This window comes from Acomys minous (assembly GCF_964271855.1).
Source record: "Acomys minous genome assembly, chromosome: 18".
NCBI lineage: Eukaryota > Metazoa > Chordata > Mammalia > Rodentia > Muridae > Acomys > Acomys minous.
The window spans coordinates 53,831,647-53,857,633 of NC_140501.1; the positions used below are offsets into that span (position 1 = coordinate 53,831,647).

General features: G+C 50.1%; 1 protein-coding gene across 3 annotated transcripts in view; it reads right to left on the reverse strand.

Moving 5' to 3' along the window:
* Positions 1-2,321: 2,321 nt before the first annotated feature.
* Positions 2,322-25,987, reverse strand: part of ZNF395 (zinc finger protein 395) — a 42,206-nt gene continuing 18,540 nt past the window's right edge. Inside the window, exons 2-10 of one of the 3 annotated variants that reach the window (XM_084767723.1) lie at positions 16,026-16,286; positions 14,441-14,673; positions 12,251-12,360; positions 9,423-9,661; positions 8,773-8,873; positions 7,812-8,112; positions 6,183-6,275; positions 5,318-5,421; positions 2,322-5,079 (exon numbers count right to left, since the gene is read on the reverse strand). In XM_084767723.1, the coding sequence (XP_084623849.1) occupies positions 4,968-5,079; positions 5,318-5,421; positions 6,183-6,275; positions 7,812-8,112; positions 8,773-8,873; positions 9,423-9,661; positions 12,251-12,360; positions 14,441-14,673; positions 16,026-16,268 (1,536 nt within the window). In that variant the 5' untranslated portion in view covers positions 16,269-16,286 and the 3' untranslated portion in view covers positions 2,322-4,967. Of the gene's footprint in view, positions 5,155-5,317; positions 5,422-6,182; positions 6,276-7,811; positions 8,113-8,772; positions 8,874-9,422; positions 9,662-12,250; positions 12,361-14,440; positions 14,674-16,025; positions 16,290-25,987 lie in introns of all 3 variants that reach the window. The other 2 variants (XM_084767722.1, XM_084767724.1) reach the window with 2 other exon arrangements.

The following is a 25,987-nucleotide window of genomic DNA, read 5'->3' on the forward strand; positions in this document are numbered from 1 at the left end:
CTTGTTGGCGGTCCTCTAAGCGACGCGAGGAAGAAGCAAGGGCTCTGCAAACACACACCGCGCGAGAGAGAGAGAGCCACCTCTCCCGGAGGCACGGGGCTTGAAAACTCAGAGGGCTATGCGTACTATAGGAAGATGCTGGGACACAAACACACTGAGGGCAACAGGCCCTGTGAAGCCAGATGCAAGTGGCTGTAAAAATGTATGAGCAGGGGCTGGAGGGCACACAGCGGTTCTCAACCTTTGAGTACATCCAGCTGCTGTTAGATTCCCACTGGACGCCTCAGACCCAGCAGAAACTTAGATGGTTAACAGTTTCCAAGTGATGCAAAGAGCCTGTTGGGTTGGGGCTGGTGGGTTGTGACAGTAAAGGAACGGCAAGCCTGCCCACCTACTTTTTTTTCTCCATGTAACACTAAACGTGGGAAGGTGTGTGACCGCCAAAAGTCCAGCCAGGAAACATAGGGAGAACACAATTGGAGTAAGTGACCAGCTCAATGTTTACACGGTAGATGGCTGCCACAGCCCGTTAGCTGCTGCTGAAACAGCAGCACACAACTGTTTTTCTATCTCCTAGAGGAAATGGTTCCAGAACCCCCTGTGGGTAGCAAAATCATCCACCCGCACAGAAAGCGAGTTTGTATATAGCCTATACAAAAGCTTCTGTGTGTTGAAACTGTTTCTTTCTCTACTACCTAATACAACATAAATACAATGCACACAGTTGTTTAGTTGTGCTGCTTAGGGAGTGCTAAGAAAGATCTGTATTTGGTTGGGGCAAACCCAATTTGTTTTTTTAAGAATCTCTGCAACTGGTTGAATCTGCCTGTGTGGAACAAACAGAATTTACCACGTTAGCAGGTAAATTCTGAGCAAAGGTTAATTTATTCTGCTTACACTTCCTGAGGTCAAAAAAAGTCCAAGATCAAGGGGCCTTCACTGTCCAGCAGTGTTGGGGAGCCTTAGAGCCCAGCCCCCGAGATGGCTTCTAGCCCCAGAAGCGGCTCACCACTCCCTTTCAGCAGCCATGCATTCCAGCTCCTGCCTTTCCTGCACAGGGTGCCAGCACGTCTCCTTCCGGCGCCCCAGCCACCCCTTTAAAGTCCTCTCAGGACCAAACAGGGTGGTGCACGCCTGTCATCTCAGCACTCAGAGGAAGGCGGAGGCTATCCCGGACTGTGTAGAGAAACTGGGAGGAGTGCACTAATTCTAAGATAGGGCAACAACCACCCCCTACACACACACACACACACACACACACACACACACACACACTTCCTTCAGCCTGGTTAATGTGGCAGGCTTTTCTTGGAATGAGTCAAGTCAGTGGGGGCAGGAGATGCTTTCTGTCCACAACTTGTGACATCAATATCCTCAGGGGCAGACTATACTCAGATGTTTGGGAAGTCCCCAACTTTCATGTGCTGGAGGCATGATGTTCAGGGTGGCAGTGAGAGGTGATGCCTGAGTAAGGGACCTAGGGACCCTAGCCTCTCTGGCTACCTATTTCATACTGTAATCTCTCTTGGCATTAGTTCCCAACACTGCCACCTGCTGGGAGGTGACGTGTTCAGGAAATACCTTGCAAGAGCCTTGTACCATGTCCTTTGGTCTTTCAGCCTCTAAACTTGTTTCTTTTAAAGTTAGCCTGCTTCGAGTAATTTATTATAGCTATGAGAAGCTGGTGAGTATATAGAATATGATTTATTTTCTCCTAAGTTCCCAACCTATTTACTCCCCACCAGGCCCAGAAATATGCCTTCCTTTGAAAACAAATGTAAGCCACAGAAAAGTTACTTCCCAGATTACAGTATCATCACCCCCAGGTCACAGCCTTGGCAAGACATTCAGCCTTTGTGATTCACCAGCCTCAGTCTGTTAAGGTAGCTTCCCCAGCCAGGCGGTGGCGCACGCCTTTAACCCCAGCACTCGGGAGGCAGGGGCAGGCGGATCACTGTGAGTTTGAGGCCAGCCTGGTCTACAAAGTGAGTTCAGGACAGCCAGGACTACACAGAAAAACCTTGTCTCAAAAAGAAAAGACGAGGATGAAGAGGAGAGAAAGGAAGGAAGGAAGGAAGGAAGGAAGGAAGGAAGGAAGGAAAAGAAAAAATAAAAAAACAACTTCCTATAAGATAGTTACTATAAGCACTCAGCCTACTTGAATTTGTTTTAGGACACTGAACCCAGAGCCAGACATACGCTCCTCCAACTGAGCCACATCCCCAATCAACCAAAGCAAATGAGTCCCCCTACCTACAGTGTCACATGCTATCATTTGTCACTTACTGTAGGAACAGGAAAGTAATCAGGCACACACTAAGTCAGACAATGTACCATTTTATTCCTTATAAAATATATTTCATATCATTGCTGTAAAAACATTACATTTCATTTCACATTTAAAAAAAATCTTAACAGTAAAAATAATACTTGGAAGACAGCGGGGATGGGGTGGAGGAGGGGGAAAGCATCAATAAGACAAATTCACAGATGGGATTCTTCTCCCTGTTTGTTTGGTTTTTTTGTGTGTGTTTTTTGTTTTTGTTTTTCTTTTTCTTTTTCTTTTTTTTTTTTTTTTTTTGCCCCTGGTAAAGTCAGAACCTGGGGTGACCAGAAAGTAACAGATTATTTTTTCACGAGATCAGATTCCATACTCAGTTTCATAGGGTCCTGTCTAAGGCATCAAGCTGGGTGCTCACTCTGACAAGGCAGCCATTGCTCTCAGCACTGTCTGAGAGGCAACATTGTTTCAGGGCCAGGTTAAAAGCCTTATCATCCATCCAAGCCTATGCTACCAGACAGCCCTTTGGCTTTGTAGCTGAGACTTCAGCTGGCCACAGACAGTATCCCTGGACTGGTGGCACAGAGTGAGTACAGTGCCGGCGCACTGGGGCTGCTCCCAACATGGCACCACCTCTGAAGGTAACTCTGAGAGCTCTGAGTAGCGAGCGGCAACATGGCTGGACAGTTCCCCGAGATAACTGCTTGCAAGCTAGGTCCTGATGCTTTCAAAAACACACCTGTGGCACCTTCACCCAGTCAGGTTCCAAACCGTGGGGCCGGGAAGCAGGGAGAAACAGACATGAAAAAAGTGGGCCTGGATGGCTGGCTGTGTTCACAAGCCACCCTTGCCCTTCAAACTCAAAGCCAGACCATGTTTCAGGAACCAACATGAAAGCGTCAAGATGGAGGGTGGGGGTGGGGGAGCGCAGGGGCCGGGCTGAGTGGGGACAGTGGGTAGGAGGCCATCGCCACCAGAAAAGAGAGGGAACAAATGCAGGCGTGGCAGGCTGCACAGAAATGAAATAAAGAACCAAACAAAATCGAGACTCCTTCAGTTTTTAACCATCCCAGCGGTTCCCTTTTCTGTCTCTGCCTGGCATGCCAATGGCGTAGGAAGCCTGCTTCGGCTGGAGAAAATCATTCCAGTCAGGCATGTCTACATGCTCTAAACCAAGGCTGGGGTTAAAATCCCTCTGCTGAAGTGGACATTCGGTCCACGCTGGGATTGATAAGGGGAGAGGAGAGCCTCTTGGTGGGGTCCCTCCATGTTCAGAAACTCTCTCTACATTACCCTCCTGAATCCAGTAAGATCGGAAGCTAAGCATCATGGGAATTAAGGAGAGAAAAGAAACTTCGGCTGCCAGCTCTTAATTATCCATGAAGTTGAAGGGGCAGAAGAGTCCAGGGCCACCTCTGGCTGGCCTGGCTTGTTATAAAAATACAACCCCGCCAAAGACACACAAACACTAGTGCCCCGACTCCACCAGCAGCCCAGACTAACACACACAGTTCCTCGGGGTCACAGTGTCTTAGACTGTAAAGTAGATGTGCGTTTCCCATGGGATTGCCACCAATGGAGCCACAGTGGTGAGGAGGATGGTCTCCATGACCACTAAAATGACCCAATGGTGCTCAGTCCCTAGGCCTGGGAGGACACCTGGGATGTGTCAGTCCAAGACAGCTGGGTCCTGGAAGTCATGTTGAGCAGGCCCAGAGGCAGAGTCTGCTAAGATCTCCCCGAGACTCCTAGGGAAAGAAGGGCTTCCTCATCCAGGACTTCCACGTCAGACTAGAAGACCCGGCATCCTAGCACCTCTGTGACACTCTGGAGGGAAGGGGCCTGGGAAGGACTTGACTCAGCGGGAACAGACTTTCTGTGGAGACCCTCCTCGCGTCCTCTCAGAGCTGGAAGGGTGCTCGGGGTAGTGTTTCAAGGCCACATTGTCAAACTGAATTCATACTAGCCTTTTCAGCTCAGCTTTTTTGGGGGGAGGTGTGCAGGGGGGACAGGCTTGGAGAAGACGCCACATAATGTTTGTTGGCATGCAACCCAACATCTGAGGGCACCCAGATCCAAAAGTTGCCACATAAGAAGGTGTCCCTTTTCCATCTGCAGGAGGTGCTCCAACAGAAGCGAGGCTGCCTCTCAAGCATGGCTGCCTGCTCTTCCCAGGGCCCCGCCACTGCTTCCCAGGCCATCCACCTGCCAGAAAGAGCTCACTAAAAAAAAAAAAAAAAAAAAAAAAAAAAAAAAAAAAAAAAATTGTTTTGCTCACAGTCCATTCTGGAATAGCTGAAAGAGTAAAGGCCTCGGCAGCTCAGCGTACAAGTGGACAAGGCTTCCTGTCCTACTTCTGATGCGTACAAACTAGTCCCAGGGAGGGCAGGATGGGGTGGGGGTGGGATGTGGGGTGACTCTTTGGTCTCTGGTTCGCTGCAGAATACCCTTGGTCAATTTTGGCTCTCTCCTATTTTATGGGGGGGAAAATAGTTTCATTTAGTTTTCTTAAAAAATAAAACACTCCCACAAGGGGGGAGAAAGTGTTTTTAAGTGTTATATATCTTAGCCAACGGAGCCCCAGCTGCCCGCATCCACTCCACATCTCTCTGTGTTCTGCTGATGGTTGCAGGCCTGGAGGAGGCCTCCTGGCTGCCTGGCGGGGTGAGGAGTGGTGGGAGCAGGCTCAGTCCAGGAAGCGCTGGCAGGCCTTCTTCCACCGGCAGGCCGTGCACCACTGGTCCCGGTGTTCGATGCCGTACACCTTACGGCACTTCTTGGCCTCTCCTCGGGCTTTCCTGACGGGGAATGAAATGAGGGTGGCGTCATTCAGTGGAGGTTAGACCCAGATCACAGCAGAGCATGAGCAGGAGCTGGAAGGGGTAGTCAGAGATGCAGGGAAGAGAAGGCAGCTCCACCAGTGTGGCCTGCGTCTGGGGACTGACCCTGGGGGACCATGGCTGGGTAGACTCAAAGTCTACATCACCAGTGCCAACGGAGGACAGAACCCAGAAGGCTGCGGATGAGATGGCTCACCTGGTGCTGCTCTGAGCCCGGGGTGGGGAGGTGACGATCAGGTGAGACTTCACTGTGGGTGGCGGCTGCTGGGGCTCGCTGAAGCTGAGTGAGCGGCTCCGGACCTGGGTATGAGAATTATAAGCACGGGCTGTGACCCTAAGACCCCCCCTTAGGACAGAGAGGCAACTCCCTGGGCCCTGCCATGCCTCCCTGAGCCCCAGAGCAGGTGCTAGTGCAGGGGACCATGCAGCCTCCCCTAGAAGGACATTCTCAGCAGATAGAGTTGGGTCAGGGACAGAGACAAGAGCCACCCTGAGGGGTTAAGGGGACTTAGATGGAGTTACCATACAAGGGACAAACAGAGGCACCGTATTGCCTTAGTGACACCTTCTATCAACTAGGTTCTGCAGTGTGTGATACCTCTCCGTAACAGACACCTGAATCTAGAGTCACCCATGTGTGGGTCTAAGGATTTCCAGTTTAATTCCGTTCAGAGCCAAGGCTACAGGGCCATGGCGGCCTGACTCCTGGGAGTGCCCTTATGATCTTCCTTGGTGTCCTCCCTTCTGACAGCCTCATATGCTCTCCCTTCCTTTTCGTCCAGGCGTTAGAACTCTGACAAGCACTCATAGACATTCACAGTAACGAGGGACCGAATCTAGCCTTGTCCAGCACTTTTCTGAGCAAGAAACTGCTCCCTCCTGACCCCCCTGGAAGTGTCCTGCTGGCTGCTGAGAGGAGCTGTAGTCAGAGGGGCACACAGTGATCTTCACAAAGTATGGGGGCAGAGGCAGGCAACACCAGCCATGTGCTATGTACCAACGGCACAGTCCCCGAGCCAGCCCCCGGGCATGTGTGTAAGAGCTTTGGGGTGCACACTCACCGGAGAGAGGGGGGTGGTGGTGGTAGGGGCAGCAGCCCAGCTGATGCTGGTGTAGATGTGGGGGGAGACAGGGATCTGGAAGGATGGGAGAGCCTGCAGAGACAAGAGGGCATCAGCCTGGGCTCAACTGCGTAAACATCTATCTGCCTCAGGGCCCAGCCATTTCCCATTGGCAACAGAAGGTGCATCTCTGCCTGGTCGGGAGCCTGGAAAACACTGAGGCAGCTAGGTAAGTTTTCCCCTGAGTGGCCTCAAAGCTTCTAACCCTTCAACTCAGCCGCCGCCTCGTTCCTGGAACGCTCCAATCCTACTTTGTAACCCTCCCCTTCGTGCTGTTTAGATAGGCCAGCCTCCTGACTCAGTCCTTACAGGTGTTACCCCCCAGAGGCCTATTGAGAACATGCTTTGGGTAAAAAAAAAGTCCAAAGCCTTCTGAGTCTGAGCTGTATTCCTGGAAAAGGACAGCAACCTGACAGGCAACTACTCCGGAGGGGGGGGACACCAGGCAGGCAGGGATGTCTGGCTTAGATCTATCTGTGACAGTGCTGGGCACATGACCCAGATGCCTCAGGGTCAGTGAAGGCTGAGCCTTAGCCACATACAAACTAAGTAGCTACTAATTCTAAGGAGGACAGCCCACTAATTTAGTAAAGTTTTTTTTTTCATTGAAAGCACCACTGGTTTGGGGGTGGAGACTGGGCCTTACTGCGTAGCCCACAATGACCTTGACCACCTGGGTACCAGTATTAGGAGCATGTACAAGCACACCTAGCTGGAAGCAAAGCTTTTTATTTACTAACTTGCAAACTGCTAAAGCCAAGCTATAACCACAGAAAGGGTTTCAAGTCAGCATACCAGCATATGGACATGTGAGCTTAGTTAGCCTGCAGGCTGGAGTTCACTCTAAGTGACACTGCCCTCCTCTCCTCACTGTGACAACTTTCCCAGGCCCATAAACATAATGGAGCATCTTCCTTGGGCCTAATGGCACATCTTCCCATGACCTGAGGAAATAACACTTTGACAAATCCTCATTGCTAATATTAGCTCCACCGTGTACCTCGTGAGAGCAGGGACCATGTCCTAGTCTAACTGAAAGGCTCTCCTAACTGGATATTGACACCTAGTAAGTACTCAAAGCGGATGGGCTATTGTAACACAGTCCCCGGGGCTTCTAACCGTCTCCACAGCAACAAGACAGCTCTCAGTTCACATCCACACACTGACCTGTGGTTGGACTTCTCACCTCTACAGCGTTACAGGGGGATCCTCTCTCTTCCTTCCTGTTTTGTTCACTGTCGTTGAGACAGTGTTTATATGCAGCCCAAGCTGGCTTTATACTCCCGACGTGCCTGGGGTGACCCTGGACTTCTGTTCCTCCTGTCTCCACCCCTAAGTGCCAGGACGGCAGGTGAGGCCTCCACACCTGGTTTATGATGTGCTGAGGGTCGACCCAGGGCCCTGTGCATGTTAAGCAAGCACTCTACCAGCTGGCCTACACCCCCCAGTCTTCCCTTTTCCTTCTCTGTGGAAGTAACATTAGCAACTTGGCCAAAAGACTCAAGACATCAATCAAGCCAGTCACCACCGCGGTCCCAGGCTAAGCCTCCACACATGCCTGCTCCATACCTGGTATGCATGGTCAGCCTGAATGTGCCAGAAAGAGCCAGGAGCTGACTTGCTGAGTGCAACTGAGGGCAGGGAAGATTCCAGGCCAGGGTGTTCTGGACCAGAGGACTGGACTTTAGGTGGAGGCAATGAAAGAGCAGCAAGGGACGGGCTGGTCACACGGGAGGTGGGCGCTGGCTCGCCGGTGGGTGTCCCAGGGGCAGGGGGGGCAGCCACAGCCAGAGCAGACTCTTCCTTCATCTGCATCTCCGTGTAGTAAAAGTCTTCCTCCCGCTTGAATTGATCAGGGTCCACAGTGTCCCTGTGTGGAACAGACATCCGGGCGTCACTAAGGATATGCTGCCTTGCTTCGAAGCCAGAGGAAAGAAAGTTACAAGGAGGAACTGAGTGTGCCCACCCAGGAAGTCAGGGGAGACATCCATGAGAGCATCCAGGAGCCCCTGCTCTCAGAGGAGGTCATGAGGGACTAGAACATGGCCGACCATAGGAGACAGTCCTCCCAGCACGAGCGCTCACACAACAGCAAATGTGTGAACACAGACCCAGCCCTGGCACGAGCCCAATGACAGCATGCTCTCAAGGCCTGGGTGGCAGTTCATGCCAGAGCCACTGTACAGAGATGAGACCCTCACACGAGCACCACAGCTGATACAGACCAAACTCCCGCAACACAGCAGCAGAGGTGTAGCTTGGCCGCTATGTCTAAGCCTCGGGATCTCACCAGCAATTAAACCAAACTGAAACACTTTGCTTCCTATACCAGGTATGGAGATACAACCACAAGACACACAGAAAGACTCTGGCAATAGCATCCACACTGACCATGGCGCAGAGTCTCCCTGGCCGCAAAGGCATTGCCTTAACAGTGGTCAGGGGAGGCACTGGGTAGTGCCGGTAGCAAGCCACCTGAAGCATTCTGGGAATTGGCGGGGTAGAAGCGCGCCGACACGACAATACCTACCCCAGGTGGAGGGCTTTGACGTGCCGTTTGATGCCCACAATTGAGCGCAGGACCTTGCCGCAGCTGGGCCACAGGCACTTATACATCACCTTCACAGAGTTCTAGGGGGAAAAGAAGTCTTAGTAACTGCTGTATGGCAATCCTCTTCCCAGCCTCGCTCATCGCCCGATGAGGGATTCAGCTGCCGGCTATCCTCAACCAGACCCAAAAGAGAAAAAAAAAACCAACTCCAGGAAAGAGACTCCCAGAGGGCATGGAAACATGCACAAGAGAACTTGAGAAGCGACCTAGTGGTCACATTAAAAAGAAAGGCCCATGCTTAGAATAACAAAAGGCATGGCTCACTGGGGGAACCTGTCTCAACAACTAAGATGGGGTGAGGTGGGAGAGATGAACAGCACCTCAAGATAATACCTGACTGAGGTTGACCTCTGGCCTCCACGTGCATGCATACCCACAAACACACACACACACACACCCAAAAAAAATTGAAAGAGAAGAGGAACCAGCCGCCTCCGTCTGGAGTTTCACAAGTGCAACAAAGGGAAACTAGCACTTGCTGGGACCTATGGCAACTCTGCTTGGCTAGGGACGGCTGCCCCCACCCACCCACGCGCTCACCCCCACTCACATGCCCACCAGACACATACCTTCCTCTTGCGTGGGGCTGGTTCATCCAACAGGAAAGGGTCGGGGTCAGTCTCAAAGCCATGATCAGTTTGAGGAGACCCAAAGGCATCCCCCAGGTACTTGGGGCTGGCCTGAGGGTGGGGGGGCGAGGGGGTGGAGATTCCACTGCCCCCACTCCAGTGCCCACTGGTAGTGCTGCTCCCACTGTCTGACACGTCACCGCTCTCCTTCCACGGGTCACCGCAAGCTGCGCGGGAAACTGGCCAGACAGAGAGAGGAGGGAAGAATACTCAGGCTTATCCCCAGGGTCAAAGGAAAAAAAAAAAAAAGTAAATGATAAAAACTAAAATATTATTAAAATTTTAATTACTATTGAAATTTCTTCCTGAGCTATAAGGTGAGGGCAGGTGCAAATTCTACGGCAATTTTTGGTGCTACAACCACTCTGCCTGCTGGGTATTTTCTGCCACGGCCACATGGGTCCTCACCGACCACCACATGCACACAGTAACTACAGTTCATTGGGGATTAATAAAAAGAATGCAATTAAAACCTAGTTCATGATGTACATGCTAAAAGGAAGGACTTGTTCTGGTTCCAGCCTGGCTGAGAACATCCACATGGTGGAAGCAACCCTGGGATGCCTTCTTGATGAACGGCCTGAAAACTGCCTTTCAGTGTGAACACCTGTGAGGGAAAAGAAACTTCCCAGGACTCTCAGAGAATACAACCAGGTGACCTCCCAGGTGACAGGAGGCCCTGTCACACCTGTCACTGCCCCCTCAAACTCAGAGGCCTAAGAAGGAAAAATATAACAAGTGGGATTCTCCTGCTTAGTTTTTTTTAAATTGTGGGGGGGGGGGATGGTGTGGGGGGTGTGTGTGTGTTTGTGTGTGTGTGTTTTACTTTGTTCTTTGTAGCATAAGACAACCTGGAAGTCTAATACGTGGCAATAGCAAGAAAAATGGGGAAAACTTATCTCCTAGCAGTCCCAGCTCCTACCCAAACTGTAAACAGCGTCTCCTGATCCTGGGCTTAAAGAGACACCGCCACCCGCTAGGTGAGCAGGACAGACCTGAAGGCGGGGGCCGACGCCGAGGCCCCATATTTCCAAGCCAGACTCTCTTTACTCCTACGGGACACTTGCCCACACAGGACGCTGGGTAAAGAACCCCTCCCTCCCCAGACACCCCTGCCCAGTCTCAAAGCGCTCATCCCTCGCTCTTCCTAAAAACTGAGAGCGCACCATGGCTACAAACAGAATTTAGAACAGTAGACGTTTAGGGCAGAAGTCAAGAAACAGCCAAGGCAACTGATCATGGCCCCGTGGAGAGGGAACTCCAGCCATATTTTTTCCCTTCAGCGCCTTTCCTGAATCTGCTGACTCAGCTTCTTGGACTTCTTAAACTTCTTGAGAATTTGGCACCCCCTCCTCTGTGTCTTCTTGTGTTCATTAAAGCAGGCTGCACTGCTCGGATTCGCCACTAGATGTCCCCAGGTGCAGTGACAGCCTCTGGGTAGAATAATTACATGTTTACTTGTGAGGGACACTTGTAAAGGTCAGTATCCTCTCAGTATGAGCTAGAACTAACTCCATGTTCTCCTAAAAGTGTTTAAACAGGCTTTAAGACTGGCAAATGAGGAATTTACATTAAAATAACTTAAGTCACTAGCAGTCTTGTCACAAGCCTTACTTTGTAATCCTTGTTTAGGCTGCTCCTCACCCCAGGGACTGGTAAAGTATGTGAGGGTTATAACCAGAGAATTCTGCTTTTATCTATAAATCAGAAGTCATACTATTGGGGGCTTTTAAAAAAGATTTATTTATTCATTATGTATACAATGTTCCATCTACACATGTGCCTGTACACCAGAAGAGGACACCAGATCTCATTATAGATGGTTGTGAGCCACCAAGTGGCTGCTGGGAATTGAACTCAGGACCTGTAGAAAGGCAGCCAGTGCTCTTAATCTCTGAGCCATCTCTCCAGGCCCTGAGACTTTTTTAAAAATTACTGTGGGGAGGGGGGTGGGTTAAGAAACAGAGACAGAGAGAGAGAGACAGAGCCGTGGGGGCTGGGGAGGAGCATAAGTGGGGATCAGAAGGCAACTTAGCTCTTTTCTTCCTCCATGTGGGTCTCAGCACCAAATACAGGTCATCAGGTTTGGCTGCGAGTACCTTTACTCAGAGACACTTCACTGGCCCACACTATCTACTGGTTTGTACAAGGCAATCAAATTTTTTTTTTTTTTTGGATTTTTTTTGTTTGTTTGTTTTTGGTTTTTCAAGACAAGAGTTTCTCTGTGTAGCCTTGACTGTCCTGCACTCGCTTTGTAGACCAGGCTGGCCTCGAACTCACAGCGATTGGCCTGCCTCTGCCTCTGCCTCTGCCTCCCGAGAGCTGGAATCAAAGGCGTGTGCTACTATGCCCAGCTCAAAGCAATCAAATTTGAGACTCCAGCTCAGGCACTTAGCCTGTAAGCCCACTCTAATTTGTGAGGCTGACTTGGGCACTGAGAACTGAGTACTGACCATCAGAAGCCACCAGAGAACCACCAAGCAAAGCTCCGCTTTTGTGAACTAAATAAATGTTCCTGGAGGCCTTGCCCGGGCTCCCATAGAGCTTCCTGGAGTGGCCGGGCAGCTTGGCTTGGTGCTGAGTTCAGTCACTGTCACAAAGCACCAAGAAGTTTCTGCTCGGATGAGGAAACTGTGCTTCTGGGTCAAGTCTTAAGAGCCTACAGAACCCTACTGCCAAGCTCACACTGCCAAACAGAAGCTGGAAAGAGAGAGCATCAGCTGCGGGCCTCTGCCATGCCTGGGACCACTCCAACCCCGCTTGCTCACCAGAGAAGATGGGCTCAGCCCCCGGAGGACTCTGCACCACGGGGCTGCAGGACAGAGACGTCAGCACCATGGCCGCCATCATCTCATCCATCTCCACCGCATCCGACTTCCTGGATTCAAAGGGGCAGAGAGTGTGCTTTACTTCCTCTGCCTGACTGGTCCGCAAAGCCCGCAGACTAAGCTACCACATCCGCTTACCTCTCAGGACCGCCTTCTCGCGCTGCCCCCTCAGAGCCCCCACCCAATCAGCCACCACGAGCCCCACGGGAAGGTGCCCCGCTCCAGGTGAGCCCGGGATGAGCAGGTGCGTCCCCTGCTTAAACTGCGCTGACACCTGAGACAGCACCAACTCTCCTGAAACTCTCCTTTCTCCCCCGCAACTTAAAAGGGAGCGCTTTATTTCGGGGAGCTAGGGGGGAGGCAGAGAGAAGAATCAAGATGGTAAGGTGACGCTGGGGAATACATGAGGCCCCCCTGGAATCTATCTAAACCCCGAAATTACCTCCTTCCCTGCCTTATATTCAAATTTAAGAGGAAACAATTACACTAATGGATTTTTCTCTCTCTCTCCTCTGCCAAAATAAACAAGGCATTCTGCTAGCTTCTGAGTGTCAACGGAACCTATTACATAAGCCAATGGGCAAACAAACCAGGATAAAATAAATAACCAGATGAAACCGGCTCCCGCTGCTAAGCTCCATGCTTTAAACAGGCTGCTTAGGATTTTATGTGTGCTTTTCTTTTTTCCCTCTGAATCCATACAGTTATACGATTCAGAAGTAAAACAGGCACTATCTGAAATCTAAAGTATTTGGGGGAAATCGGAATGTAAGAAGCCGCCAGCGGCTTGCCTGTTTCAAAGGACTGCAGTCGCTCATTCTTTATGCCCCGGGTCTACTAAACTGTGCAACTGGGCTGCAGCGGATGGACCAGAGCCATCCACATAGTAAACATTACTTTTACACGATCTTCGTGTTCTCGCCTCCTCAGAATAGAAAAACAAGTTCTTTGCTGGCCTTCCACAGGATACAGTCAGAAGTGCTGCTCCTCTGGCCTTAAAACCGTGGGTCTGCTGGGCGGGTGACACAAAGCGCTTGCTGCCAAGCCTGCCTGGCTGAGTGCAGTGCACGCTACCCACAGTAGAAGAGCACGGACTCCTGAAAGTTATTCCTCTGGCCTCCATGTGTGCACCGCACACACTCCCATACGTAATAAAGAGAAGAAGAAACATTCTTAAGCCCGCTGATCTGCCAACAGCCCCCATACCCAGAGACGGGGGTGGGACAGAGTTTAGCTGTTTGCACATCCTGCACGCAAAACAGTTCAGCTGCCAATGTTTCTTGCTTTTCATTTCTATTTATTATGATTATGCGAGTGCGCGCGCTTGCGCCACAGCACGTGTGGAGGTCAGAGAGCAGCTCTGTGGAGGAGGCTCCTGCTTCTTCAGCCAGTCCATGGCTCCAGGCGTTGAACTCAAGTGGTTGGGCTTGCACAGCAAGTACTTTAGAGTCACTGAGGCATCTCCCAGCCCCAGATTCCTCCTTTTAAATCTTAAAAGGCCAGTATAGATAGACTATAGGGTGTATGTAGGGATTTAGGGTCCCAGGGTGACATCATATTATTAAGCTCTAAACAGAAAATCCATTCTTCACACAATAGATTTTAGCCATGCTCCAGACACGGCCCGCTGTCTGCCTGTCCAGTTTTGAGCTAAGAAAGGATGGCTTTGCCTTTTTAAACGCTATTTAAGAATCAAAAGCATTTTTACTTCTTGACAAACAATATATACAAATGACACTGAGCCACAATAAAGTTTGGGGGCCTTGATTAGTTTTCACTGGAGGAAGCACATCTGTGCCTAAACGCTTCTGGGTCTATGGCTGCTGCAGCAAGTGCTTATGGCACAGTCGGCTCAGCCCACAAGGCTGAAATCATTTTTCTCCACCTTGTATGGAACCAGTGCGGGCACTGATTTAAGCCATCTGCTCCTGTCTCTTCTGAAAAATTATGAGCAGAGTTTAAACTTTCACCAAACCAAATACATGCCACCCCAAAAGAGTTATGGAGAAGAAAGGGTATTACCTAAGCTTCCTAAGAGGATGCTTCTTTCCCAGCAAATAGGTACCCAAGACCCCACCTCTCCCCACCATGTCCCAGACCATGTCTATATCCCTCACCACGCCTACAGACCTCTTCGGGACATCGATGTTCCTGGACACAGGTCTGTAGGCTGGCACCTGGGCTCTGGGCTCCAAAGCTGGCACCTGGGACGTGGTACCCTGCAGCTCCGCCAGCCACACCTCTTCCACTTTACAGCAAATTTGCAACTTCTGATCCAGCAGCCGGACTGTCACCTTGTCCTCAGGCCAGCTGTGCTGCTCCACCAGGCCCTTGCACTCCTGACCTCCATACCATACACAAACCTGCAGAGGAAATGATGGCCAGCGGTCAGCACTCAGGAGTTCCCGCACCAAAGCCCCCAGAGATCTGTGTGCTGCCTGCAGTTTGTGCTTTAATACACTCACCTTTAACCTTTGTGTTCCTAAGACCTGGCAGGCAGCCCCCAAGTGTCACATGTTTGACACTTGATGCCTAAGATCCATGTTGGGAAGTGGGGTCTAAGGCTGAGCAGATAGATCATGAGAACTGCCACTCTCTCAAGTGGCCTGTCACAACAGGAGAGCTATCCAGAGAGTGGGGAGGTAGGGACAGTGTGAACTGTTATTAAAGGGAATGCAGACCCTCCCTGCATTTCCTGTCTTTAGTCTCCTCTTTGACTTCCCAGTTTCCAGAAGGTTGAGCCAAATTAACTATTGTCTACCTATTAAGCCACCTTAGGCACTCCATTATAGCAACCTAAAGGGGCCTGGAGAAAGCAGGTGGTCGCACCCAAGCACTCAGGCTGGCCACAAGGGATCAAATCTTCTCCTACAGCTCCCTACATGCTTTGCGCCCTAGAGGCTAGAGAGCCGGACAACAAATGGGGTTTCTCTGAATCTCAAACTTATGCTCATCCTTCAGTTCCGCCCCGCCCCCACCGCCACTCCTTGCCTCTGAATTCTTAAACATGCCTTACTCAAGGCTTTTCTTCTGGAGAGTTCTAAGCCCCAGCATGCACTGAACAGGGAGAAAGGCAGGCATCTAGAAAGCATCGGAGTGCCCCGGAGAAGGAAGGCCATCCTATCTCCTGAGGACACAGGTTTAGGGGGCACCAAGCCTCTGGGAAGACAAAGGCCAAGCTTCTGTGGGTGGAACCCAGAGAAGGCAATGGCAGGGGCCCAAAAATCAGGATCTAGTGATAAATCAGGCCTAGGTGACCACGGGCCCAGCCATGACAAAGGGATACAAGGGAAGAAAAAAAAAAAAAAAAACAACTTCTCCTCAGATCTGGACTACACCTACACATGCAGCTTCTGAAAACTACTTCTCTGGCTCCTAGAGTCTAAGGTTCTTGTCCTTGCTGCCTACATGTGTGAAGTGAGGCAGACGAAACGCCACTGAACTAAAGCCATGTTTTGACCTGAGGTTCTGAGCATCCCAGAATGCCTGGCTACTTTCTCCTCCATACAACAATCGTAGAGATGGCCTGGTCGGAAAAGACAGTATATTCTCGGCCTACAGCCCCAGGTCACAGGACTTCAGCCTGTCACTCAGACAGCCAGTCCCAATGCTCAAGAGATAGGGTACGTGTGTGTGTGTGTGTGTGTGTGTGTGTGTGTGATTGTGTGTGTATGTGTGTGTGTATGTGTGTGTGTGTTTGTCAGGATCAACCTACCTTCTGTCCAGGCTGAAAGGCCACCTGTGGGTGGCCTGAGGTACCCAGAGCCTTGATGACTTCCTTGGGCTGATCCTGGCACACAGGGTCCTTAGAGGTGAGTGAGGACTGGGGCGTGGCTCCTTCGGGCACTTCTATCTGTGGTTCCAAGGGCACGCTGCCCCCTGATGGCACCTCAGAGGCGCTAGGTCCCAACACCCGGGCTCCCAAGAGGGAGCGCTTACCAAGGCGTCGGGACAGCATGCTGGATATCAGCTCTGTCTGCTGAGGGGACAAAAGTGGCAGTAAGTGAATGGGTGCTTGCTCATACGCGCTCTCTCTCTCTCTCTCTTTCTCTCTCTCTCTCTCTCTCTCTCTCTCTCTCTCTCTCTCTCTCTCTCTCTCTTCCTCCCTCCCTCCCTCCCTCCCTCTCAAACACACACACATTTTTGTGCGTACCACCCACTCATATGTCAAAGTCAGAGAACAACTTGCAGGAGTCCCTTCTCTCTTTCAACGCATAAGTTGCAAGGGTCAAACTCAGGACATCAGGCTTGGTGGCAAGCTGCTTTACCCAAAGGCGATAAGGAGGCGTCCTGCTGGCTCTACCTTGTCCTCATACCAAAAACAAATAAACAACAACAACGAAAAACACCAAACTATTCCTAGGAGGACATGTAAAAAAAAAAATATTGATAAACTCAAAGAAAATAAAATCCCTTGTGACCCTGCCTCCCAGAGATGCGCACCCCTCTCCACTGCAGTTTCCTTGAGTTTGTTAAGACTTCCGTTTCAGGCAGCTCAGGCTGAAATTTCCTAGGCACCTGAGGATGAGCTTGAATCTCTGGTCCCCCTTCTCCATCTTCCAAGTATTCACAACCCTCCCCAATGTATGTGGCGCTGCAGGCCAAACTGGGGGCTCCATGCATGCTAGGCGAGCACTTTACCAAGTGAGCTGCCGCAGCAGCAGGCCTGACTGCCCCCACCCCACTCCCTTTTTTTTTTAATTCTAAAAACATCCGGCTCCTTCTTCTATCACTGTATTCACATACTTTGTTGCTGTTTGGGATTTTGTTTGTTTGCTTTTGAGACTGGGTCTTGTTAGGTAGCCATGGATGGCCTGGAACTCACTATGCAGGTCACTTTGGCCTTACTTGTGGCAATCTTCCTGCCTAAGCCTCCTAAGTGCTGAGACCGCAAGTGGGAGCCACGTCACCCAGCCCGGCCACACTTTATTTCTATCAAAGTGAAATCATTTTTGGTAAGCTAGTGTTCACTTAATATACCAACTAACTCTTTCCCATCATTAAGTATTATTCTACAAAAACAGCCACCAGTACTTTCTTGGGCAGGTGTAACACTGCCGTTTACTCCCCCAGTACTGCCCGGAAGGCCAAGGCCTGTGTTTTGCTGTCTTGACTACTCTGCCTGTGTGAGCCCTCCTCTGGGCCAAGCCCCAGCACACACAGTCACCATCACTTCCTCGGTGAAGGTCTGTCATGTGGTAATGCCGGATCAGTACTGACGGCTTCTGTTAGACACACAGATTCCCAAGCTGGGGTCTCTTCAGGGCCGCAGACAACCTTGGAAACACACCGTGCTGCTTTCCTCCTAGAAGCTAAGCTCCTCCTCCTAATGGTTCCAGTACCTGCACGGTTAGCTCACAACCATCTGTAACTCCAGTTCCTGGGGACCCAATGCCCTAGTTCTGCCCTCCGATGGCACCAGTGCACAGACATAAAAACTAGGGATGCACTTGTATGCATGAAGTAAAAACAATAAATCATTAAACAGAAGAAGAGCCTCTGCCAGCCCAGACTGCCCTCCTCCCCATAGCCATCCTGTGCCTCTCAACTGCACTGGGTCTCTGAGCACAGTTCTGGTCTCTGCTGCTCCAAGTCTATTTTTCTATTCAGCTAGTGTCTAGCTGGACAGCAGACATGCAAGAAGCACATTCCGGGTGTGGCGGGGCCGGGGTGGCCATTAAAACACCAGGGCTTTCAGGACCTTCATTCCAATTGCTGCTTCCCTGGCCCAGAACACCAAAGGGTTAATTACACACACACACACACACACACACACACACACACACACACAAACACACACACCTCCTCCTCTCGCGCCCCTTTCCTTCCTTCCCTAATCCATAACCAGAAGCCTGTCAGGGCCATCAGAGAACTCAGCGGATAAAGTCACTGTCCATCAAGCCTGATGGCCAGCCGGAGTTTGACCCTGAGGCCCCACATGGTAGAACCTTCAAGTTGCCCTCTGACCTCTACACGCAAATCAGTAAGTGTAGTAAGTCGCATCTCCTAGCCCTAAATACTTGTTAGCACCAAATGCCTTTGAGCTGTTCTATAAGCTTCTACTTTTTGCCCTGGTCCAAAAGCACCTCAGGGCTGGTTTGTCTGGGTCCCACGTCATCCCCACCCCCAATCCTGGCTTCTTTTCCCAACTAGTCAGACAAGTTCTACCAGCAACCATGTCTACAACAACCAACAAGACAGGGGGGGAAAAACTATAAAAGAGGGGGCGGAGACAGTGCAAGAGCCAGGGGGATGGAGGACACCAGGAGAGCAAGACCCTCCAAATCAACAGGATCAAAGCTCACAGAAACTCAGAGACTGAGGCAGCATGCACAGGCTGCACTGGTCTGTGCCAGGTCCTCAGTGTGTGTGTGTGTGTGTGTGTGTGTGTGTGTGTGTGTGTGTGTGTGGTGTGTGTGTGTGTGTGTGTGTGTGTGTGTGTGTGTGTGTGTGTGGTGTGTGTGTGTGTGTGTGTGTGTGTGTGTGTGGTGTGTGTGTGTATTCCAATTTAGTGTTCTTATGGGATTCCTGAGTATACAAACTAGGGAGTCTTTGATTCTTGTGTCTTCGCTTGGGCTCTTTGCCTTCTGGGTGCCCTACCACACCTGCCTTTGTTATATTTTGTTTTAATGAGTGAACAAAGGAATGAATAAAAACCTAGCTACTATAGGGCAAAGGTTTACAACTGAACTGTCACTTATAACTGTTGGGAGGGGGGAAACCTGTTCTCCCCAAAGGAGTGACATCAGGTATACCGACCAGCCCCAGGGCAGGCCTCGTGGCTCAGGAGTAGTTGACCAACATACAGTAGACTCCACAGGGTTGTTTGTGTGCTTTTATTTGGTTGCAGTTTTGTGTTTTCTTTATCTTCTGGGGTGTTGTTTTCTAGGTTTGACAGGGGGGTTGTTGTTGTATTGGGTTTTTATGTTTTGTTTTGGAGAAAGAACTTAAAATTGGGTGGGTAGAGAAGGAGACCTGGAAGGACCTGGAGGAAAGAAGAGCACGGCTAAAACCTATCTAAAATTTAAAATTGTCTCAAATAGTAAAAAATATAATAAGAGAAAAAGCAAAACAATAACAACAAAAGGATAATTTTTTAAAAAGTGGCAGCCAGTGGGTGGTGGCACACGCCTTTAGTTCCAGAGGCAGAGGCAGGTGGCCGCCAGCCTGGTCTACAGAGTGAACCAAGGACAGCGAGGGCTGCAGAGAGAAACCCTGTCTCAAAACAAAAACTAAACAAAGCAAAAACACAACAAACACAAAAGAGGCAAACGCTGAGCAAAGTGGAATGGCTGGTTCTCCACAGCCTTTGCTCAAAAGCTGTAATCTCATATACTGGCTATCGCTTGGCCAGGAGCCCCAAGAAACAAAGCAAAGATGTGGCATGCAGAGTCCCCAAGTTAGGTGGCTGGGGCCTTCATACTCTCATCGAGCTTTATGACTACCATTTAAAAAAAAATGTGCCCCAGATAAATGGCTTTTAAGCTGCAGCCACTGGACTGGATCTGTGGCTCAGTGTAGAGTGTGTGCCTGGTGTAGGAGAGGCTCTGGGTTCAATCCCAGGCACAGGAAAGAAAGGAGCACAGAGCCAAGCGAAGCTAGAGTACAATACCACTTACTGACAACAGGTGGCAGCACTAACACAGAGAAAAACCACCAGCCTTTGGCCAAAATAAAAAAAAAAAAAAAAGCCCAGGAGCCACCCCCACTTCCCTGAGGCGGAAGTTTGGGGTTTCTAGTACTGAAAAAGAAGACCGAGGTGTTTCCAACCCTCCTTGGTTCCCAGTCTTCAGGAAGAAGCTGAGATGTTTGGGCAACAAACTCTGCCGATGTTTTTGGAAGCCTGTCTTCTTTTTAAAGAATGGTCTTCTGTTGGTTGGTAAGCCTGTACCTTCCAGAAGCCAGCAAGAGCCACACAAACAGGCAAATCGCCTGCTTCTGGTCTGCTTCCACAGGCTGACTACTTTCTCCCAAAATCCACTCAAAAACACACATTATATGCTTCCAGGATTCAGAAGTAATGAGGCACTAATAACAGAAGCTGGCCAGGAAGGTGGGTAGAGGGGCCAGGTCACACATACTCCCGTGGTGAAAGCTGGCCACTTGGCGTGGAGGACCCCACCCTTCCTCCTAGTGTGCGCACATGCCTCCCACTGCCTCCTTCCCCTACCTTTGCCTTGATCCACTTCCCCTGGATGCTGCCCTGAGAGCTAATAATGGTTCCTGCACCAGACACCGCTCAGTTTACCTTGTGACTCTGTAGCAGCAGAGAAAAGTTAAGAAACCCGTATTGTAGAGTAACAGGGACTGGACTTGAACGTGCAGGCAAATGCCGCCTTTCCCTTCTCCACTCACAGGATTCCTCGCTGGGGTATAAACTCAGAAAGAGGTCTCAGAATGTCATAAGTAAGGGGCTCTGGAGCCCCAAATGCTGTCACCAATAGGAAAGGGATAGCTTCTGTGCTTTGGTCAGTGTCCAGAGACGGTCAGCTCCCATTCTGTCTCAGCAAACACATCCTGATGTGCTAATGGCCTTTAATGCAGACATCTGTTATCAGTTACCTCCACAGGTACCTGACAGAACAGTAAAACAAACTCTAGGGCTCAGAGTCGCGAAGCGCACGATGGCTCAGCTCACGTCTGCAAGTGCGCAGGGCTGCAGCCTCTCACTACCCAGGGGCATTGCGGCATGCCGTGACATCATCTACCAGCACTTCCAGGACACAGGTCACAAGCCAGTGGTTTATTACACAACTCGTGGGATTTTTGTCAGAGTTAAGGAGGGTGAAGTTTGGAGCGAGGCCTCTAACTGCAAAAGCTCTGGCGTTCACTAGGTCACCTAGAAGAGTCAAAGTGAAGACACAAAGATATCACAGCAAGTGCGTACACAGCAGCCTGCTTTTGTACTTAATCTCCTGTGTGCTGTCCTCATACTAGATAATTACCAGGGTTTTTTTTTTTCCCCTTTAAATCTTTAATGTTTTTGTTTTGGTTTGGTTTGGTTTTTGGTTTTTTGGTTTTTTTTGAGACAGGGTTTTCTCTGCGTAACAGCTCTGGGTGTCCTGGAACTCACTCTGTAGACCAGGTTGGCATCGAACTCACAGAGATCGCACCTGCCTCTGCCTCCCAAGTGCTGGGATTAAAGGCGTGTGCCACCACCGCCTGGCCAATCTTTAGCGTTTTAATTTGAACTGTTTTTCAATGATATGTTCTAAATTCAACCAGAGGACAAAAAGCTACCGGGAAACTGTCTCTTGTTTTCAGGGGACCTCTACAGAGTTGTTTCCAACAATGACTGGCCAGCATCTCAGCTGTTAGGTGCCGTGTGCACCTGTGTGCTACAGGGGTCATGTATATACATCCATGATCATTCTGGCTCACAAGCCACCATTTGCATTTTGTCACATCCCATCACCACTTCCTGGTGGGTCTCAAGCTTTGGGGGATAAAAACAATCCAAAACGTATCCTAGTTGGGCCTTTTCTCCTCAGAGATAGGAAAGAACTTGACCTGGCTTGGGTTGGAAACCCTGGTGAGGGGGCTGGAGGGCGGTGCTTAGCAGTTCACTGTATGAACCCAACACACATGTCAGGTGACCCACAAGCCACCTGGGACTCCAGTTCCAAGGGATCTGAGGGCATTTTCTGGCCTCTTTGGACAACTGTACTCACATACACATACCACGCCACACATATGCATGAATAGAAATAATAAAAAAATAAATCTAAAACAAAAACAGAGAGACTACATCCCAGCGAGGGCATCCAAGACCCTAATCCAAAGCCTTTCTCAGTTATTCAAGTTCTTTCATGTGCGCATGTATGTGCGCACTGTGAGGACATGTGTAGGTCAGGGGGCAGCCTTGGGTGGCAGTCCTCATCACCTTCCTGTGCACACCAGGCTAGGGCTGCCGGAATTTCCGCTTTCACCTCCCACCCTGCAGTAGGAGCGCTGGGGTTACTGATGTGTGTCGTCACGCCTGCGCTGAGAACGCTTTCTAGCCATCCTCCCAGCTCCCGTGTGGCCCTTCTAGGGTGGGAGCATACACGTTTAAGATTTCCATCCTCCACTCTGGAGACAGAGGAACACATTAGTGATCCAGTTGGTGTTTCTAAATCTCCCGGCCTAGGGCTGGTGAACGAATGAGCAGACGCTATTTTCTCCAGGCCTGACGACCTGAGTCTGATTCCCCCCCCCCCCGGACCCACACGGTGGAACGAGAGAACCAAGTCCTGCAAGCTGACCTCTGACCCAGACACGTGTGTTTTGACACGCACACCCACACCCAAAGCTTAAAATAAATAAAACGTATTTTTAAAAAAATTTCAAATCAGCTGTCCAGACAGTAAATATTTGGATTCCTGGAATATTCTAATTATTATTATTGTTATTTTTTTCTGAAGGTTTTTTTTTTTTAAACAAAGTTACACTGTATCAGGGTCCCATAATGTGGATGACCAGTGAAATTTAAATAAGATCAGCGGACGCAGAATCAGGGCTGGAACTTTCTCCACAGCATCCGGTAACGGGGAATGAAGCCTCTCACTCTTATGAGTAATAGATGTAATAGGGTAATGGAGAGAAGAATAATGGTCTCAAATAACAGAGCCATTTTCATATCCCAGGGATGGGCCAGAGAAGGAGGTCATCTGATCTGGTTTCCAGCAAATAACAAATTAACCTGATCAGGAAATATGCCTGTGGGTCTCACGTGGGTCTCCCGGCCCAGCTGGCACTCAGCAGAGTGACAGAGGCAGTTCTGTTTGTGCTACCTCAGCAAAGGAAGGCGTTCACAGCTCTCCCCGGCAACACACTCCCCGCCCCTCGCACCTACCTCCTCCTCCTCCTCCTCCTCCTCCTCCTCCTCCTCCTCCTCCTCCTGGCCCTTTCGGCAACACAGCGCCCTTTGTTCCTATCTGTCCTGCTTGCTTGACTCTGTCAAGCGAGACAATGCTCAGCATAGAGCCTGGCACCCAGGGAGGGCTCTCCTCTGAAAACCTCAAACAGTGTCATGAGCTCTCATATGGTGCCACCCCACTAAAACTTCCATCCGTGACCTCATGTGAAAACACAGGCATGTTTAAAAAAATGGTGCGCAAGGAGCTCCAGAGGCTCCTGGGCAGTTAAGAGCAGCCGCTGCTCTTACAAAGAAAGGGTCAGGGGTTCGTTGGGTTCCCAGCACCCGCATGGCAGCTCACAACCATCAGTAACTTTGGGTCCAACAAGTTCTTCTGGCCTCAAGAGGGGCACCAGTTATGCATATGATGCATACGTACATGCAAGCATTCATACATACATACATACATACATACATACATACATACATACACACGAGAGAGGGGGGATGAAACACATGAGTTCTGTGTTTGGACATGGATTCCCTATCCAGGATATCTTTTTATATATATAATTTTTTAAAATATAGTTTATTAATTTATCCATATTACATCTCAATTGTTATCCCATCCCTTGTATCCTCCCATTCCTCCCTCCCTCCCATTTTCCCCTTATCCAGGATATCTTATTATGCATTTGCAGGTAATCCAATTTCGGGGCAGGGTGCAATATCTGATACACTTCCGTTCCCAGGCACTTCTGTTGAGGGATACTCAAGCTGCACCAGTGGGACTACAGAGCCTTTTGCAGACCATAAAATATGGTCTTGTAGATCAAGGTTTGTTGTTATAAACGAGTCTCCCCAGGGTCCCAGACTCAAGAATAGTTAGTCCGGGGCTTAGAACGATGGCTCGGTAGTTAAGAGCACTTGCCCCAGCAGAGGAACCTGGTGGAATTCTCAGCTCCCACAGGGCAAAGCACAACCATCCATCAACTCCAGCTTTAGCTGGTTTGATGCCCTCTGCTGGCCTCCTTGAGCACTGCATGCAAGTGATACGCGTTCAGGCAAAAACATTCACACACATAAAATAACTTTCCTGACATGCCGGTAGATATCAAAGCAAGGCAGAGGGCTGGTGAGAGAGCCCCGCTGTTAAGAGCATTTGCTGCTCTTGCAGAGGCCCAGGCTCAATTCCCAGCACCCACCACGTGGCAGCTCACAGCCCCAATTCCAAGGGTTCTGGTGCCTCCTAGTGCACTCTGTGGGTACTGCACACATGTACGGTACACACGTACACACAAAACACTCATACACGATTATAGAAAAAGTAAAGCAGTACTGTTTTGTTTCTTTAGACATATTTTATGTGTTTGGAGTGTTTTATATGTGCACCACACACATGCCTGGTTCCCATAAAGGTCAGAAGACGGCATCAGATCCCCTAGAACTGGAATTTCAAATCGTGAGGCGCCATACGGATGCTGAAACTGAATTCGGGTCCTCTGCAAGAGCAACAAGTGTTCTTAACCCCTGAGACATTTCCCCAGCCCAAGGCAGGGTCCTAAACAGCACTCAAACTCAGCTCTAAGACTGTTTTCATAAAAGCAGGAAACTGAGACAGGCCTTGTGGGACAGGGCTGAGAGCCCAGCTAATTAGGAAGTTGAGGCAAGAGGATCGCAAGTTCAAGGCTTGCCTAGGCTTCAGAGTTAGTTCAAGGGAAGCCTGGGAAATTTAGTGAGAGTCAGTTTCAAAATGTTTAAAAAAAAAAAAAAAAAGGTTAAAAAGGACCGGGCCGGGCATGTTGGCGCACGCCTTTGATCCCAGCACTCAGGAGGGAGAGGCGGGTGGATCTCTGTGAGTTCAAGGCCATCCTGGTCTACAAAGCGAATCCAGTACAGCCAGGACCACAAAAGAAACTCTGTCCAAAAAAAAAAAAAAAAAGGTAAAAAGGATGAGGGTATTCGGTAGTAGAGTACTTGCCTAGCGTACACCAAGGCTCTAGGTTTGATCCTCAGCCCTGAAAACGCGCGCGCGCGCACACACACACACACACACACACACAGGAAACTTCCAGGCAGCGCACACCTGCGATCCCTTTAGTCCCAGGCTGAAGCAGAAAGCTCATTAGAGCCTAGGACAACAGCTTGGGCAACATAGCAAGACCCTGTTCCAACCAGCAAGTAAATAAATAAAAACCAGGGAGGGGATGGTGTGGTTAAACCTGACTGAAACTGGGCTGACACTCCTACGTGAGCCTCCCTGAAGGCTGCAGGGAGATAAAGGAGTGCTGACTTGGCATTCTCCCCGGAGCCAGGACTCAAGGGAGGGAGGGGACTAGGAGCTGAGCATCCATCCCCAGGAAGACGGGGCCCAGACGGCTGACAGCTCTGTGGCTTGTCAAGGTAAGCCTGGGAGCCTGGCGCTGGAGCTCAAGGAACGGAGGATAAACACTCCAGTGGTTCCTCATCTACCCTCCATTTAACAGACATTTTCAGGGCTACTTTGCTTTCCCCGCCTCAGGAACTCAATAAAAATATGGAGGGTGGCTCAGGGCAAAGGTGCCTGTTACCAAGCCTGACAACCCGAATTCTATCCCTGGGACCCACACGGTAGGCTAGCCTGTCTTCTAACCACATGCACACACACAAATAAGTGAACGAAAGATAATTATTAATATAGAGGGACAACAGTACCCCTGTTTTATGGCTGAGAAAATTAGGTCCCTTAAGAAAGCACGCCTTTAATCCCAGCACTTGGGAGGCAGAGGCAGGCGGATCGCTGTGAGTTCGAGGCCAGCCTGGTCTACAAAGTGAGTCTAGGACAGCCAAGGCTACACAGA